This window comes from Trachemys scripta, chromosome 2 (assembly GCF_013100865.1).
Source record: "Trachemys scripta elegans isolate TJP31775 chromosome 2, CAS_Tse_1.0, whole genome shotgun sequence".
Lineage (NCBI taxonomy): Eukaryota > Metazoa > Chordata > Testudines > Emydidae > Trachemys > Trachemys scripta.
The window spans coordinates 155115646-155133748 of NC_048299.1; the positions used below are offsets into that span (position 1 = coordinate 155115646).

General features: G+C 52.2%; 1 protein-coding gene across 1 annotated transcript; it reads right to left on the reverse strand.

Moving 5' to 3' along the window:
* Window positions 1-10551: 10551 nt before the first annotated feature.
* Window positions 10552-18099, reverse strand: GOT1L1 (glutamic-oxaloacetic transaminase 1 like 1). Its single transcript, XM_034759541.1, has 9 exons — window positions 17988-18099; window positions 16320-16501; window positions 14650-14773; window positions 13892-14004; window positions 13688-13780; window positions 13431-13581; window positions 12296-12461; window positions 11291-11433; window positions 10552-10727 (listed from the first exon to the last, which is right to left on the reverse strand). Exons 1-9 carry the CDS (start codon window positions 18097-18099, stop codon window positions 10552-10554), a joined length of 1260 nt encoding a protein of 419 aa, XP_034615432.1.
* Window positions 18100-18103: the final 4 nt, after the last annotated feature.

The window sequence follows — 18103 nt, forward strand, 5'->3', positions numbered from 1 at the left end:
CCCAGGCATTCCATTTTGTCCTGGGTATTTTTAGTAAAAGTCAAGGACAGGTCACAGGCTGCCGTGAATTTTTCATTATTGCCCAGGACCTGTCCGTGACTTTTACTAAAAATATCCATAACAAAACCTTAGCCTTAATCACGGCACATCCTGAAGGCACCTGCACAGGGTAGGCCCACTGCTTAGTGAAGAGGGAGAAACAGTATCAGGAAACTTGGAAATGGCAGAGATGCTTAATGACTTCTTTGTTTCGGTCTTCACCGAGAAGTCTGAAGGAATGCCTAACATAGTGAATGCTAATGGGAAGGGGGTAGGTTTAGCAGATAAAATAAAAAAAGAACAAGTTAAAAACCACTTAGAAAAGTTAGATGCCTGCAAGTCACCAGGGCCTGATGAAATGCATCCTAGAATACTCAAGGAGCTAATAGAGGAGGTATCTGAGCCTCTAGCTATTATCTTTGGAAAATCATGGGAGACAGGAGAGATTCCAGAAGACTGGAAGAGGGCATATATAGTGCCCATCTATAAAAAGGGAAATAAAAACAACGCAGGAAACTACAGACCAGTTAGTTTAACTTCTGTGCCAGGGAAGATAATGGAGCAAGTAATTAAGGAAATCATCTGCAAACACTTGGAAGGTGGTAAGGTGATAGGGAACAGCCAGCATGGATTTGTGAAGAACAAATCATGTCAAACCAATCTGATAGCTTTCTTTGATAGGATAACGAGCCTTGTGGATAAGGGTGAAGCTGTGGATGTGGTATACCTAGACTTTAGTAAGGCTTACGGTCTCGCATGATATTCTTATCAATAAACTAGGCAAATACAATTTAGATGGGGCTACTATAAGGTGGGTGCATAACTGGCTGGATAACCGTACTCAGAGAGTTGTTATTAATGGTTCCCAATCCTGCTGGAAAGGCATAACGAGTGGGGTACCGCAGGGGTCTGTTTTGGGACCAGCTCTGTTCAATATCTTCATCAACGACTTAGATATTGGCATAGAAAGTATACTTATTAAGTTTGCGGATGATACCAAACTGGGAGGGATTGCAACTGCTTTGGAGGACAGGGTCATAATTCAAAATGATCTGGACAAATTGGAGAAATGGTCTGAGTTAAACAGGATGAAGTTTAACAAAAACAAATGCAAAGTGCTCCACTTAGGAAGAAAAAATCAGTTTCACACATACAGAATGGGAAGAGACTGTCTAGGAAGGAGTACGGCAGAAAGGGATCTAGGGGTTATAGTGGATCACAAGCTAAATATGAGTCAACAGTGTGATGCTGTTGCAAAAAAAGCAAACATGATTCTGGGATGTATTAACAGGTGTGTTGTGAGCAAGACACGAGAAGTCATTCTTCCACTCTACTCTGCTCTGATTAGGCCTCAGCTGGAGTATTGTGTCCAGTTCTGGGCACCGCATTTTAAAAAAGATGTGGAGAAATTGGAAAGGGTCCAGAGAAGAGCAACAAGAATGATTAAAGGTCTTGAGAACATGACCTATGAAGGAAGGCTGAAAGAATTGGGTTTGTTTAGTTTGGAAAAGAGAAGACTGAGAGGGGACATGGTAGCAGTTTTCAGGTATTTAAAAGGGTGTCATAAAAAGGAGGTTTCAGAGTAGCAGCCATGTTAGTCTGTATCCGCAAAAAGAATAGGAGTACTTGTGGCACCTTAGAGACTAACAAATTTATTAGAGCATAAGCTTTCTTAGCCTCTAAGGATAGAACCAGAAGCAATGGGTTTAAACTGCAGCAAGGGAGGTCTAGGTTGGACATTAGGAAAAAGTTCCTAACTGTCAGGGTGGTTAAAGACTGGAATAAATTGCCTAGGGAGGTTGTGGAATCTCCATCTCTGGAGATATTTAAGAGTAGGTTAGATAAATGTCTATCAGGGATGGTCTAGACAGTATTTGGTCCTGTCATGTGGGCAGGGGACTCGATGACCTCTCGAGGTCCCTTCCCGTCCTAGAATCTATGAATCTATATCCAAAGTAAGTGACTCATCTCACATATTTTTCTTCCAATGGATCAAAGGGGGCAGGCTGAGGAGTGCACAGACATGAAGGCTCTGACATAGCAGAGGTCTGGGAGGGAGGCTTCTGAAACCAAGATGAAAGCATCGTTCCTCTGTGCATCACCCAATAAAGGCTGATGGACCAATAATATAACAAGATAGAGGGAAATGTGGTATAATGGTGCTTGTGCATAGACATAACCAGAACAGAGGCACAAAGGGGCATTCATCCTCCTCTTCGTGTCCAGCTGTGGTCAGCCACAGGACTCATGCATTGTAATTCCTGGTCTCTCCCCTTTCCTCCTGGCTTTTTCATTGTTTGGACTCTTGTCATGTTGCCATGTCCCCTGCCATCCTCCCCCTTGGCTGTCTGCAGATCGCTGGCCTTGCAGAGCTCCTTCTGCAGCATCAGGAGTGGAATGGACCAGTGCAGAAGAGGTGGCTGTCCTCCCTGCTCCGTGGCCTGGGCCGGATGCATGTAGCATGTCCCCTCGGTCTATGGGTTTAGGGACAGGGTCTAACTTTGGCCTGGTCTACACTAGGAGTTTATGTCGAATTTAGCAGCATTAAATCGAATTAACTCTGCACCCGTCCACACAACAAAGCTATTTAGTTCGACACAGAGGTCTCTTAAATTCAACTTCTGTACTCCTCCCCAATGAGGGGAGTAGCGCTAAATTCGACATGGCCAGGTCAAATTAGGGTAGGTGTGGATGGAAATCGACGCTAATAGCTCCGGAGCTATCCCACAGTGCACCACTCTGTTGACGCTCTGGACAGCAGTCCAAGCTCGGATCTTTCCCGGGGACAGCCGCGAGGGGGTGGGACAGGGGCAGAGTTCATGCTTGCCGGATTGCTGGCAGCAGGAACTGGCCAACGCTAGGAGCATTGCTTTGAACGTCAAAGTAGGGCAGTGCTATTATTCAAGTTTTAAGGTGCCACAAGTCTACGGCTTACCATGTCAGCCTGCTACCCAAATTCCGCTGTCCTGTTCCGCTTCTGTGATCTGCACTGCAAGACCCCAGGGACTGAATGCAAAGGCCGAAAATTTGACCTTGTCCTGAGTGCGCATGTGATAGGTGCTGTGAATGGTCTTGTTCACAGAGAAAGACTATTTTCTTTGTTCACCAAAAAATTTATCTTTCTGAGGAATTCACTCCCTTTTTCCCATCCCACAGCTGTGACTGTCTCCCAACCTACCCGGTCATCAGACTCCCAGAGGCTGGCGCAGATTAGGCGTAGAAAGAAAAGGACACGGGACGACATGTTCTCAGAACTTATGGACTGCTCCCGAGCCGAAGCAACCCTGCAGACTCAGTGGAGGGAGAACATGTCCCAATACCAGCGAGCACACAGCGAACGGGAGGAGAAGTGGTGGCAGGAAGACCAGCAGGCGACTCAAACGCTGCTTGGACTAATGAGGGAGCAAACGGACACGCTCCGGCGCCTTGTGAATGTTCTGCAGGACCGGAGGCAGGAGGACAGAGCCCCGCTGCAGTCTATTTGTAACCACCATCCCCCGCCACAAAGTCCCATACCCCCCGTCACCCAAAGTACCAAGAAGGAGGGGCGGCAGAGTCCGTGAAAACTGTCACTCTACCCCTGCAGACTGCTCAAGTGGCAGAAGGCTGTCATTCCCCAAAATTTGATAAGTCCTTTCCTTCCCGCCTCACCCAAGCCCCCATCCCAGTTTCATCCCCTAACTGTCTAGTTGCTAATAAAAAATACGTTTCTGTTAATTACTGTTTCCATCATGTTTCTTTAGAGGACAGTCTGTTTGAAGGGGGGGAAGGGGGTTGGTACAGACACGGGGGCAGGTTCAGCAGCAGGTCACACACACAGTGCAGTCACTAGGCACCCTGGTCAGTCTGGGAGGTGGTTTTCATTTTCTGTGGGGGGGGGCTATGTGACTTTGTGGCGGGGAGGGCTGTGAGAGATCTTATGCAGCGGTCCTTAGCTTGGATCACAGAGCCACGCAGCAGCGGATCTGTAACCGTCCTCCCCCTGCCACAAAGTCACATAGCCCCCACACACAGAGTCCCGAACAGGAGGGGTGGCAGACTCCGTTGAAACAATCAGTCCACCAGTGCAGACCACTGTAGAAGCAGGAGCCTGTCATTCCTCGAGTTTAGAAGTGTCCTTTGCATCACTACACTACACCCGCTCCCCACCATAGTCTGCGTCCCAGTTTCAACACTTTACCGCGAAAACAGTAATAAAGAAAACGTCGTTCATTAACAAATTTTCAGTGATTTTATTTTTAAACATGGGTTGGAAGGGGCTGAACGGGGTGAATGGGGTATGAAACTGGAGAGGATAGTGAACATTCACTGGGTAAAGAAACGGGGGCAGGTTCAGCTTCTCTGTAAAAAAACTAAATAGTCACAGGTTACCCTGCTCACTCAGGAACTTTGCTTTCAAAGCCTCCCGGATGCACAGCGCGTCCCGCTGGGCTCTTCTAATCGCACGGCTGTCTGGCTGGGCGTAATCAGCATCCAGGTGACTTGCCTCAACCTCCCACCCCGCCATAAAGGTCTCCCCCTTGCTCTCACAGAGATTGTGGAGCACACAGCAAGCTGCTATAACAATGGGGATATTGGTTTCGCTGAGATCACAGCGAGTCAGTAAGCTTCTCCATCTCCCCTTGAGACGGCCAAAAGCACACTCCACCACCATTCTGCACTTGCTCAGACGGTAGTTGAAGAGTTCCTTTTCACTGTCCAGGGCGCCTGTATAGGGCTTCATGAGCCAGGGCATTAGTGGGTAGGCTGGGTCCCCGAGGATGACTATAGGCATCTCCACATCCCCAACAGTTATTTTGTGGTCCGGGAAGTAAATACCTTCCTGCAGCCGTCTAAACAGACCAGAGTTCCTGAAAACACAAGCATCATGAACCTTGCCCGGCCATCTGACGTTGATGTTGGTAAAACGTCACCTATGGTCCCACCAGTGCTTGCAGCACCATTGAAAAGTAGCCCTTTCGGTTAATGCACTGGCTGGCCTGGTGGTCCGGTCCCAGGATAGGGATGTGAGTTCCATTTATAGCCCCACCGCAGTTTGGGAATCCCATCGCGGCGAAGCCATCTATGATGACCTCCACGTTTCCCAGGGTCACTACCTTTGACAGCAGTACATCAACGATTGCGTTGGCTACTTGCATCACAACAACCCCCATGGTAGATTTGCCCACGCCAAAGTGGTTCGCGACTGACTGGTAGCTGTCTGGCGTTGCAAGTTTCCAGAGGACTATGGCCACTCGCTTCTGGACAGTCAGGGCTGCTCGCATCCGGGTGTCCTTGCGCTTCAGGGCAGGGTACAGCAACTCACAAAGTTCAAGGAAAGTTCCCTTCCGCATGCAAAAGTTTCTCAGCCACTGGGATTCATCCCAGACCTGCAGCACTATGCAGTCCCACCAGTCCGTGCTTGTTTCACGTGCCCAGAATCGCCGTTCCATGGCATCAACATGACCCAGTGCCACCATGATGTCCATGGCGCGGGGTCCCGTGCTTTGTGACAGGTCTGTGCCACTCTCAGACTTCATGTCCTCATCGCGCTGCAGTAGCCTCCTCGCCCGATTTCTCAGCATCTGCCTCTGGAAAATGTGGCTGATAAGGTGCGAGGTGTCAACAACAGCCATAACTGCAGCGATGGTCGAAGCGGGCTCCATGCTCGCAGTGCTATGGCATCCGCGCTGTCACTCAGCAGAAAAGTGCGCGAACTGATTGCCCGCCAGCGCTTTCAGGGAGGGAGGGTGGGAGTGACGGTTGGATGACGACAGTTACCCAAAACCACCCTTGACACATTTTTTTCCCCAGCAGGCATTGAGGGCTCGACCCAGAATTCCAGTGGGCAGCGGAGACTGCGGGAACTGTGGGATAGCTGCCCACAGTGCACCGCTTCCAATGTCGACGCTTGCCCCGTTAGTGTGGACTCACACAGTCGAATTCTTATCCTTAGTGTGGATACACACGTTCGACTTTGTAATATCGATTCCACATATTCGATTTAAGTGAAATCGAACTACTCTCGTAGTGTAGACATACCCTTTGTCTTTATGAAGAGATCTGTAGAGATTAATGGTGATGAAACCAACAGGGCTTCATAGCGGTCACTGTAAAACCCCACAGGACCTGAATTTCTGCAGCCTGTGCCTTGTGTGGTCATTTATACCTGTGCAAAGGAAGCGTGATCTGAGCTCCTGTTCTGATCTGGGAGCATGTTACACCCGCGCTGCCCCTACTTTGCACTGGCGCATGTGACTGCACAAGGTGCAGGGCAGGGGAAAATCAGTTCCATAGGCTTTAAGAGAGAATAAGCTCCTTGGTACGTGTGTTTGACCCATCCTGTGCCATGCTATAGCCCGGACGGCATCCTCCGATCAGATCTACAGGGTGGTTTCCAGCACACAACTCTCTAGGGCTCTCCCAGAGGGTGCTGACAGGCACACCATGGCAAATCTAGGGTAACCATTGCCGTCTCCGGAGTTACTCTGCATTCTCACCAGTGCAGCCAAGAGCAGAATTTAGCCTAGTGACTAAGGGTACGTCTACACAGCAACCTGAGAGGTGCAACCTTGCTGCTGCGGCGTCACTGCTGCTCTTATGCAAGCGAGCTAGATCGAAGCTAGCGTGGGTATATATACGCCTCTGAGTGTAGTGTAGTGCAGTGATATCTGAGTGCAGTGACACCTATGAGTGCAGTGTAGACCGGTCCTTAGAGTTGGGCAATTTTGTATTCCCTCCCCAAACCTCCTGAAAAATCCAGGCATCCTGGAAGTGGTCCTTTGACTGGCACAATCTTGCCATCTCTCCAGCTACCTGTGATGCGCTGACGAGGAGCATTCGTGCCTGCACCAGGCCAGAGCATGTAGCTACCTGCTGTGATTGCCCCACGGGTTTGGAATTTCTTCTCTCCCAGGCTCTCCTCCTCTTGTATCTGCCCATCAATGCCTGGCTGTCAGCAGGCGTTCCCGCCTCATGCTGAATCACAGATTGACAGGGTCAGAGGAGATGCCAGTTAGCTAGTGTGACTTATGCACCTGACATGGAAGACGGCAACAAACCCTAAATCACACCTGTTCTGAATACGCAGAGCGCATAGGCTCGGACGGGAGGCATTTCCATCAGCTGAGTGAGCATTTCAGCCTGTATTATGTAAATGTTTCCCATAAAGAACCGCTAGTCATTTCGTATGGGAGCCGGGGGAGAGCAGCCGCTGGTGTTTGATCGATAGGGTCCTGAACGCAGGAACAGAGCCATGGCCGTTAGTACAGAATGGATCTGGGTTGCAGGACGTGGCATCTCCTAACCTGCTCTGGATCATCAGCACTTGAAGCATGAGGTCCCCTTGCCTGACAAATACAGCCACACTGAGGGCTACAGTGCCCGCTGGAAACATGGTTCTAGAATCATAGAATATCCGGGTTGGAAGGGACCCCAGAAGGTCATCTAGTCCAACCCCCTGCTCAAAGCAGGACCAATCCCCAACTACCTCACATGTAGACAGGACCTCACCTCTATTCCAGCCAGGCTACAGCCCCGCTCAAGCTGCCTCCTTCTTATCAAGTGAATTTAGTTCTGGGGGGAAGTGCTGGCCTGAGGGCCCTGGGGACCAGGCCTCTCTTGATCTCCAAAAAGGGCACATCATGGGCAGTGGTAGTGCAGGCAGTGCACTCTCCCCAGCCTCACCTTCACTGTTCCCCTCCTGCCTTGGCAGAAGGCCCTCTAGAGCTGAGTGAACAAGAAGGGGACATAAAAGTTTCCAAATGTGCTCCATGCCATGACCTCCCCCTGGCAGTTGTAGAATATCCCCCACAAGTGCCCCCTAATGCTCAGGGTTTATTGGCTTAATGGACTTTCCTTAAATCTCCCTGTCCCCACAAACGCTCGTCTGCCTCTCTTACTTTCATTTCTTTTCTTTTCCTCTCTCCAAAAAAAGTCTTTTGGTATCTTCTCTTTTGTGGTTCAGCATCTGAGGGTGCCATTGTCCGACACATGTGACAGCCGGCCCATCTGACGTTATGGATGGGCTAGACAATGCACATGAGAGCAGACACATGGGAGGTCAGCCGTGGGAGAGCAGACACACATGAAATCACGTGTAAAGGCAGACATGATAGAAGACTAGAGCTGGTGAGAAAATGGAATTTCCATCCTGGGAGAAATTGTGACATTTTGAAAATTTTTGCAGAATGGAAAGTCCAAAAAACAAACAAACAAACCCCACCCCCAATTTGGAAACATCAAAATTACATTATTGAAACATTTTGTCCCAATAAATAGAACATAATGAATAGCTGCACTGCATATAGCATGAGACCATGCCCAAGAGCAGGTTTGCTGAGCACTCTGGAGAGGGCCTCACACAGCAGAAGATGACTAGTGCAACCAGGATTCATTGCAGGGAAGAGATGCGTAACAAGCAGAGGGGACAGTGACCTGAGCTTCAGGTGTGGAAGACTATGAGCCTCCAGCCCTGAGGGTTTGAATCTCAGCTCCCAGGAGTTCCCTGAAGTTTATTGTGGAGTTAGAGTGACTCCTGCCCTCACTTTCCTTTGATGGAGTCTCCAGCGACCTGTGCCTCGGCAGGAGGCAGATTGCAGCAAATTGAGGCTCCTGCTTTGCCTTTGTGCAGTGTGGTGGCAGGGCCATTCACTCCTGCTCTGTCTCTCCCGCACTTTTCCTCTGGCTTCAGGCCAAAGCAATTTGTTGCCTTGAAATTACCTTCAGCGGAAGTCATTACAACCAAAGGCAGGGCTGTGTAATCAGACTCAGATGAGATTCCTCACCAGCAGGCTTTGGGATGGAGGGAGGGAAGCTGGGCCCAGGGAATGGTTACAGACCCACAGTAACAATGCAGCTGGCAGTGCACCGGGCACCCAAGCCAGGCTGGGAACACCCACACCACACTGGCTCCAGTGGGGTGCCTGGTGCTTTGGAAAACTGAGAAGCTGAGTGACGGTTGGCCCCAGCCGCAAGACTCTCATGAACCTCAGTGGGCTGCGGATGAGTCCTTCACATCCACTGCAGCCAGTCACGCACGTTTCATCACGACTTCTTGTCGGCAGCAAAACTGCTTTTCGACAACATGGAGATTCGGGCTTTGTTTTCAACCCCATTTTTTGGGCAGAAAAACCTGGAATATTTTGACAAATATTCTTGCCAGTGTCAAATATTCATTTTTGTCTAATTGCAAACACAGCAGGGAGGAGCAGAGCATTCTTTGCTTTTCATTCTCCTAGTGGTGCTTCCTGATTAGTGCTATCTGGTAATGCTCATTTGCTTCTCAGGGGGTTGATCTGAAACTACTGGTCTCTCTCGTGGCATATTCTGCACAGGTCTTGTGATAGACACTCTGTGCGGGTGGAGGGAGCTAGGCTAGCAGCTCCTGGAGGCTGAAGCCACAGAACACGGGCAGAGGAAGAGCAAGTGTAATCCATGCTAGGGGAGTGTGGGTCTTTGCCCCACTAAGGAGAGAGGTTAATGAGCACCGAGCTGGAGAGCCAACAGCTAGGGCTCTGATGCGTGTAGTGTTCAGCCTCCTTGGTGCCGTGCTCTAGGATGATGGGTGGGAGATACAACCTTTAGCTAGCAAGGGGCAGAGAGCACTTGTTCACGGAGCAACCTCCTGGCCAAGTGGGTCATCAGAAACCCCACCTACAGTGGGAGTTTGTCCCCCTCACTGGGACATTCTGTAGGCTGGCCGAGGGGGCTGATGAAAACGCCTGCTGCAGGGCATCGGTACAGCTGAGGATTCTGCAGAAAAGGCCAGGCCTCAGGTCTCGTCTGGTCTCACCCGCAAGTCCTCAGCGAGGGAAGAGGACCCATCCAGCCGCACTCTCTGAACAGCTGTGGGGACTGGTGGGGAGGCTGGGCTGCTTCCTGAGGAGCCAGTCTCTGCGCTGCCTTTGCTAATCACAAGGCAGCGGCACTTCCCAGCAAGACATTAATCATCACTAATAACCCTATCCAGCAGTAATTGCTACCTTTTGGAGTGCAGCTGGAAGTGCCTGAATTACCTCTCCTCTCCTGTGCATCCTCCTGGCTCCATGCTCTTCGCCAGCTGACTGGGCAAGAAAAGCAGAGATTCCTTTTGGTTTGGGGATTAGCATGGGGGGCTGCAGTGAACAAAGGGCCAGAATAATTCAGGTGCAGGCGGGCAGAGCTGCCCAGGGAGCCCGAGCACAGGAGGAGGGATGGAGTAACAAACCAGCCCCTCATTACACCCATCCACTGACCCAGGGCGCAGGACCCAGGCTCTTTTCTCAGGCCTGGCACTGAGCTGCTGGGTGACCCTGGGTAAGTCACTTCCCGTCTCAGTATCTCTGGTCCCCCTGTTAATGCCTGGGAACTTCTCTGAGAGGCGGGGTCAGAAGGGCTGGAACAAGGCAAAGAGCCAATATTCTCACTCTTGTCTTTATTCAGTCAGCATAGCTCCCCTGGGAGCAGAGCCAAGGCAGGCACTGTGCTCCCAGGGCTGCGCACCAAGCGCTTTCAGTACCGAAAACCATCGCGGCTGTGCGAGGCACGACTCTCTCACTCCGTCTCTGCCCAGTTCAGGCCTTGTGCTCTGCCCACTGTGCTGCTTACAGCCTCGTTGATGCTCTGAGCCACGTAGTCCAGGTTGTGCGAGTTGATGCTGCAGACACTGACCTGGCCGCTCCCGAGAAGATAGATGTGTTTGTGCTTCTCTAGGAAAGCCACCTGGGACGCTAGCAAAAGACACAAGCCTCATTAGTCGCCTACGATCCCGAGCCCAGAGCAGGGGTGTGGCCGAGTGACCCAAGAACAGGCCGGGAGACAGGAGTCAAGGGGTTCTAGGCAAGGCCCGGTGCCTCAGTTTCCCAGTCTGTTAAATGGGACTAGAGCAAAAGAACCATCCAATGAAGTGGGTTTTTAGCCCACAAAAGCTTATGCTCAAATAAATTTGTTAGTCACTAAGGTGCCACAAGTACTCCTCGTTGTTTTTGCGGATACAGACTAACACGGCTGCTACTCTGAAAGCACTCAAGGAGTGCGGCAGTTCAAATCACTCAAAGGTATTACCTCTCCCATACCCCCCAATCACAAGGTGACAGAAGGGCAAAAGATGGACTGACTTGTGACCCACCAGGAGCAAGGACAGGCTGCTGCCCAGCTTCTTAGGATGAAAGGCCTTTCCCAGTGCCCTGGCTCACTGCCACAGCAGGGACTGGAGGAGTGCAAGGTTCACACTGTTGCCCAGGACTCTGGCTTTCCAGGCGCAGCGCGGAGGAGGGGCAGGACGGGTACTTACGGAGCAGCCCGGTGAAGCTGCGTGTCCCTGACTGGGCCGTGAGGTGCTCCCAGCAGCCAGGCGTACCCAGGATCCGCAGCTTCTCCTTCAGCTTCTCCCGGATCAGCATGATCTTTTCCGCCAGCATCCGGAGACTTTGCTTCCTGCAGGGTGCAGTGGGAGGGTTACGGGGATCTCACTTCCCCTTCCAAGGGGCTAATGGCTTCACTGGGCTGGGGGGCCCTTCCTGAGCTCCCCAACCCCATCTCACACGACCTATCCAGGTCTGGCTGCTCTGGGTAGACAGCAATGATTGCATGCCCCTTTTAGTCGCAGAAGGGGTTTGTCACAGGGTGACTGGCCCCTGCAAGAAAGGAAGCAGGGTTCAGGCACCCAGACTGATTACCTGCAGCCCAATGGGGCTTAAGGAAGGTACCTGGGTCTTATAAAGGGGGAGACAGCTGCAGAGGAGGAGGCATCTGCCTGCAGACCCTGCAGGAAGTAAGAAGGCCCCTGGAGGGCCCTGTGGCAGCAGGGAGAAGGTGCCAGGAGGGAAGCCTGGGCTTGAGGCACGAGATGGCAGAAGGAAGGCAGACACTCCAGGAGGAGGGGCTGGCCAGCTGGGCACTGGGATGAATGTCTGAGTTCTATTTTGAAAGACTTTGTGCAGGATGTAATAAACTGGACCCCAGAAGGGGGCATGCTTTGAATATCTGAACTGTGTGGGCTTTTTAATGGAGCCCGAGTGATGGGGAAACTGAGGCAGATTTCATCAGCACCATACTTGGCCAGAGGGGGCACTGCAGGTCAGGCATGCCCTTTGAGGGGGTTTCCCCCAGTGTCTCCTCCCCCGCACACCAGAGCTGGCTGCAATTTGCAAAGCATTGTAGGCTGCTCCAGAATGAAAGGGGCCCTGTGCGCGCCTAAGTCTGTAACCCTCGTGTCCTGCCGGAAAGTGTGAACCACGTGTGGATTATCTGGCCTGGCGCACACAGCGCCGCAGCAGTCGCTCACTCTCCCCCTTACCACTTGTTCAGCAGGGCCGGGTTGTTCAGCACCGTGGCGATGACCCGGGCTCCCAAACTGGCAGGAGTGGCCCACGTCCCCATCACTTGCTTCTGCAGCTGGGAGCGGATTCCCACCAGCGTCTCGTTGTCCCTCGCCACCACGATCAGGTTCCCCACCCGCTCATCTGCCCAGGCGACAAGAGCAGCGTGGCAGGACGGACGGATGCCCCCTACATGCAAAGGGCCCCTCTCTGGCCCCAGAGCCAGCCCTACCCCAGCCTTTGCCCTTCCCATCCCCAACTCCTCCAGCCAGTGGACACCACCCCACCAGCCCTGCTGTGGGGAGAGAGCCAGTTCATTCCGTTTTGTTCCCTGCAGTCTCCAGGTGTCCTTTCCACTGCCTGCAGCGACACCTGGTGCCTGCTCGGGGTCCGGCATTGCCTTTGGGCAGGTACCCATCTACCAGGGCTAGTTGTATTCTAGCTACAATGAGCAGTGAGAACGCTGCCGCCTGGGTTGCAAGGCCCACCCTGACCTGCTCGGGGGTGCACTGGCTTGTGCAGCCGGCCGGGGTACGTCGCCATCCGCTGCCGTCCACCCTCCTGGCTGCGTTGTAGAACCGAACGAGGCTGGCCTCTTGTCTCACAGGGGCCCCTGCTGGCGTCACCCTGAGGGGCAGGAGACGCAAGCCCGCTGGGACCATCCCGGCCTCAGAGAGCTTTTAGCAGGTGCCTGAAGCCACAGGAGGAGAGTGGCGGGGAGAAGCCCCCCAAATTAAACACCCTGCTTCAGAAAGTCAAGGCTTCCCTTCTGCCTCCCCTCCAGGGCCAGCGCAACCCATTAGGCGACCTAGGTGGTCGCCCAGGGTGCTGCGATTTGGGGGGTGGCGACCGCGGCGGGACCTTCCGCCTAGGGTGATCAGATAGCGAGTGTGAAAAATCGGGTCGGGGGTGGGGAGTAATAGGAGCCTATATAAGAAAAAGACCCAAAAATCGGGACTGTCCCTATAAAATCAGGACATCTGGTCACCCTACTTCCGCCACATCTGTGGGGGGCGGCATTTCAGGGCAGCGGAAAAGCTGGCGGCGCTCCTGCTCCCCTCCCAGCTCTCCCCAGGACCTTTTGCACGTGCGGCAGTGAGCCCAGGGACTCACCGTATAAGCCGAAGGTTTTCGAGAAGGATTGGGCGCAGAAGAGCTCAAACCCTTGGGCCACAAAGTGTCGCAGAGCCCAGGCGTCTCTGTCCAGGTCTCCAGAGGCCAGCCCCTGAGCCGGGACATCAAAGAAGGGGAAAAGGCGCTTCCTCTGGGGACACAGCAGGGAACGGAGCACACAGTGAGACACTGTCCAGCGTGGCAGGCAGGGCCAGTGGCGACAGGAGCTGGAGAAAAGCCCCTGCTCTCAGACTTACCCCCATGACCCTGGCAACTTCTTCCCACTGCTTGGGAGTCAGGCCGGTTTCCTCGGGAGCATGCAGCACAACTATGGAGCAGTCCGGGGCACTCTGAAAGCAAGAGAGTGGCTGAGCTGCCAGCATGGGCTGCCCACTGTGAGACATGAATAGACTTGGGTTTAGGACAAGAGGCACCTGGCAAAGCTCCAGCCAGCTCCATACCTCCAGCACTTCCAGGAATTCTTTTATGGCTACAGCCAGCCTCCCGGTGTCCCAGTAATGGTATGGCCGGATCTCTGTAAAGCCAGCATCTTGGAATATACACCGGAGGCTGTCTGCGGGGACATAAACCAGGCAGGTGAGCAGGGGTGTAGCGGACAGGAATTGGGTACTAGCCCTGGAAATAGCTGATGAGCTCTCTCATGGTGCTCACTGTTAGAAGCTGTTACCCGGGACTCAGCGGTGCCCCGGTGATTTCTTCATAGTGTCATTCTCATGTGAAGAGCTAATGCCCCCAGGGGCTTCATTCAAACTGCTGGTGAGCAAGGCGGAGAAAAGCAATAGCTGTGGGAAAAGCAGAGGGATCCCAGCCCAATTCCTAATGCTGAGCAGAATTCCTGTACACACCAAAATATCACCTGCTCCCAGGCTTAAAACAGCTGGGAGAGCAGTGCCCCTTGGGGATCGTCCGAGCTACACCCCGCGTCTCGGGGGTTACAAACCACCACTAACCCACCAGCAGGCTCAGCAGAGAGGCATGGGGCTGCCCGCGCTGTACCTGGTCGTTAGACACATTGAGAGTTCTGTTGCGTTTCAGAGCTGCTGTTGCACAATTAAACGCCATTTGGTTTTCCTTTGTAACACGACTACCCTGTGCTCACCCTGTTACCGAACTGGCCTTTCCCATGCAAGGTGCTGCCGCCTCCCTGTATCACATATAGAGCAATACTGAAACCAGCGCTCAAGCACACATCACTTACCCCACTGCGACAAGGCAATATAAACCGCTATGGGACTCGGACTACTTGTGTTGTACCAGCGCCGGAGGAATTCGGCTCCAATTCGAACAGCTCCCGTCCCTCCTACTGTGTGAACGCCACCTGCCTGACTTACATGGAGACAAGAGAGCATCATCTTTAACATCAACTGCCTGTTAGACCAATGTCTCAGGGCTGCTGCATCTCTAGTAAACTAGAACATGGTCCCCTCAGAACATGGAAATACCTGCAAGAGATGAGCTATAAAGACAGCATCTGAGAGGATGCAGTGCTGCGCAGGGCTTGGAAGAATATCCCTTTGTACATAGGCCCCCTGTCCCACACATTCAAACTAGCCTACTCTGGACACTACGTCCACCTCACACAGTACACAGAACCATGTTTCTGCAATTCGTCAGGGACAATGTACATCCTCCACCAGGAAGCCAAACTAGACAGAAAAGCCCTACCCTGGCTGGCAGCTTCTGTCCTTAGAGCATCTCTCACCCCGAGGCCCCTTCACAAAGGAGGCAGACAGCAGAAAGGGGAAAAAAATAGTTTCACAAAAATTGCCATGATTTTCAATGTTATTTTTCCTCTCCATTGGGAGTGAGATTTTCCAATCAGAACTGTTTTTGTAGGAATCTGTGTGGTTTTCGAATTGTGTCAATGGGCCTAGAGTCTAGGAGAGGTGTTTTTAAAACTGTAGATAACTCAGAATAATCATTTTTATGCACCACTGAAACACAGAGACCTTTTCCTTAGCAAGGTCAGTCTGGTAGTGCCTGAAAGCCCCATTGTGCTAGGTGCAAGAGACAGACCTGCCTCTGCAGACCTTACAGTCTACACAGATACAGCAGGATTACTGGCCCATTTTACAGATGGGGAACTAAGGCACAGAATGATGCAATAACTTTTCACAGGTAGTTGTGGCAGAGCTGGGAATCAAAGCCAGATCGCTGGAGGACCAGGCCAGCATCACCACCAGAAGGCCAGCCTTCAAGGATGATAGCTAAGTAGACCACAGTTAGGAAGTGGACATTCTGTCCAACCGCATACTGGCACTCCCCTCTCCCCAGGTCTTACAAAACGAGCCTTGGGGTCTTTAAAGTCCATGGAAAGCCACCTGGAGATGACAGCTCAGTGGATATTTTCCTGGAGGCAACTTGGCTATTGGCTAGACTGAGGGCTTAGGAATCAGGAAACCAACAGTTGTATTAAAGGGTTGCATCTGGGTTACTGGGGTTGGTGTCTGAGGCACAGGTATGCAGCTAGTAGTGGGAACAGGCAATGCTCACTGGCAGATTTGTTGCCATGGTCTATGGTAGCTCCAGACAGATCTGCCATTGCACAGTATAACTGCACCTAGTCTAGGGAGCTGTAGGGTTGTAATCATATTGGTTACTCACTGACAATTAGAGTGGTACAAAAGCTGTGTGTGGACTGGCCCTAACAGAGAGGGGACAGGGATAGATGGGCCAGGCTGGTTCCTAAAGGCTTGATTAAGTTACCGTTAGAAGCACTGAGCAGGGGCTCAGAAGGTGTAATGCGGGCCCCATGGGGTTTGCCTGCCTATTGAGGGTAGGGGAGAGCTGTATGGTTTCTCTTGCGGGTGGGGTGTCTTTCCAAACTCAGAGATTTCAGCATCCAGCAGCAGCTTGCAGAGTCCATACCCTGTTCTCAATCACAGCACAGCTCTGCCTGCCAAGCGCCAGCTCGGTAGCTGCCCTGGTGAACTCGGGGAACCCAAGCACCGGGAGGTACTCGTGGTCCAGGGTTGGGTCATTGGCGATCTGCAGCAGGGTCTGTCTCACGGTTGGGCAGACCCACGCTTTGCCCATTTCAGTGTGGCAGTCTGCAAGAAGAAAGAACAGGCCAAGCTGTCCACGGGTGACATGTGCATCACTGTCCCTTCTAATGGCCAGGCCCTGGCAGGAGAACAGCCTCCTGCTGCTACTGCCAGTTACCAAGGACTGTGTGGCACAAAAAGCCCTGGTTCAAACTGCTGGTGACCTACATAGGGATACAAGGGTCCATATCATCTGTGCTACAACCCAGCTCCCAACCTCAGCACCCATGGTGTCACCTTTGTCCCAGCCACACACTGTTTGCTAGTTTTTTTTAAGAAATCTTTTCCTTTAAGTACAATTCTATGTGACACAACTGCTGCTGGGAGGTGCATGTCTGCAGCACTGAAGACTCGTGGCCTTTGTGTAGCCCCCGAGAAGGTACCCAGACAGCAGCAGTTCCAGCTTCTCTTTTTCCCAGAGATGCACTTGGGGACCTCAACCCCCAACCTGCAGGTACCATGCTTTGTGTGCCCAGGCACCTATGGCTAATGCCTGATCCCACTAGTGGCCAACCGGCAGTGGCTGCAGAGACAGCAGGACAAGGTACCCACAGCAGAAGACATGACCAGCAGCAGGGGCTTGGTGGCTCCTCACGTGCAGGACTCCACAGCTCTACAAGCAATAACTTATTTCATTGCATCTTTAAGGGGGCTTTTTCTTTAACAGGAGAAAACCAGCTGTTACCACTCTATCTGCCAGAGACATTTGCAATCCTTACAGCCTGGCCGGAGTCAGACAAGGAGCTGTACAAGAAGTCACCTTCCTAGACTGCCTCTCTGCCCCATCTGTACCTTTGCTTCATCACTGCTGACTTCACGCTGTACTGTTGTGCTGAGCATGAGTTGGGGTCTATTTCACTTCATGCCTCCTCTTTACTGTCATTATGTCTGGTGATGGTGAGAAGGGTGACACCCCCTGGGGAGGTTTGTCACCTTGGTTGTTAACATACCATGCATGAAATCTTGAACCCCCTTAAAGTCAACAGCAAAACTCCCACTGATTTCAACAGGGCAAGGTTTTCACCCCTTTTGTTTGGTAAAGTGAGCAAACGTGATTCAGTCCTAGCAAAGAGAAAAACCCAGTCTCCCATGACAGGACTTATTTCCAACTCTGAGGGGCAGGAGCTCTTACTCAGGGTCTGTCTACACTGTGAGCTGGGGGTGTAATTCCTAGCTCTCAAGCTAACAGGTTAAAAAAAGGATGTGGCCACAGCAGCATGAGGAGCTAGTTGGCCCAAGCATGTACCCCGCTGAGATGAGGGGCAGCTCACGTCTGCTGCTGGTCACACTGCTGTGCACAGCAGCTTGATCAGAGCTAGCACGGTTATGCCTCCTTGAGCTGGAATTTACAATGCCCTTGGAAGAGGCGTGGAGCTGTGAATGCTGACCACAGACCCCCATTTTAGGCTCCCCTGCAGTCAGACGACATCCTGTCCTTGGTGGAGAAAAGAGTGCAGCACAGAGTGTGTGGCACCCAACCAGCAGGACCTACCCCTGTGGTCAAGGTACACCTTGTCAGGGGATGGATCCTCCCGGTACGCATCCAGGAGCCAGTCCACTTCCCTGGTGAGTGGGACATCGAGGAAGAGAGAGAGAGCAGCCATAGCC

Bases quoted from the DNA above. Each gene is read 5' to 3' on its own strand.
- GOT1L1 (XM_034759541.1), bottom strand. From the start codon at position 18,099: ATGGCTGCTCTCTCTCTCTTCCTCGATGTCCCACTCACCAGGGAAGTG. The intron at 16,502-17,987 runs GTAGGTCCTGCT...TTCTTCTTGCAG, and splicing joins GGTGTACCTTGACCACAGGG to ACTGCCACACTGAAATGGGC. The intron at 13,582-13,687 runs GTAAGTCTGAGA...CTGTGTCCCCAG, and splicing joins AAGTTGCCAGGGTCATGGGG to AGGAAGCGCCTTTTCCCCTT.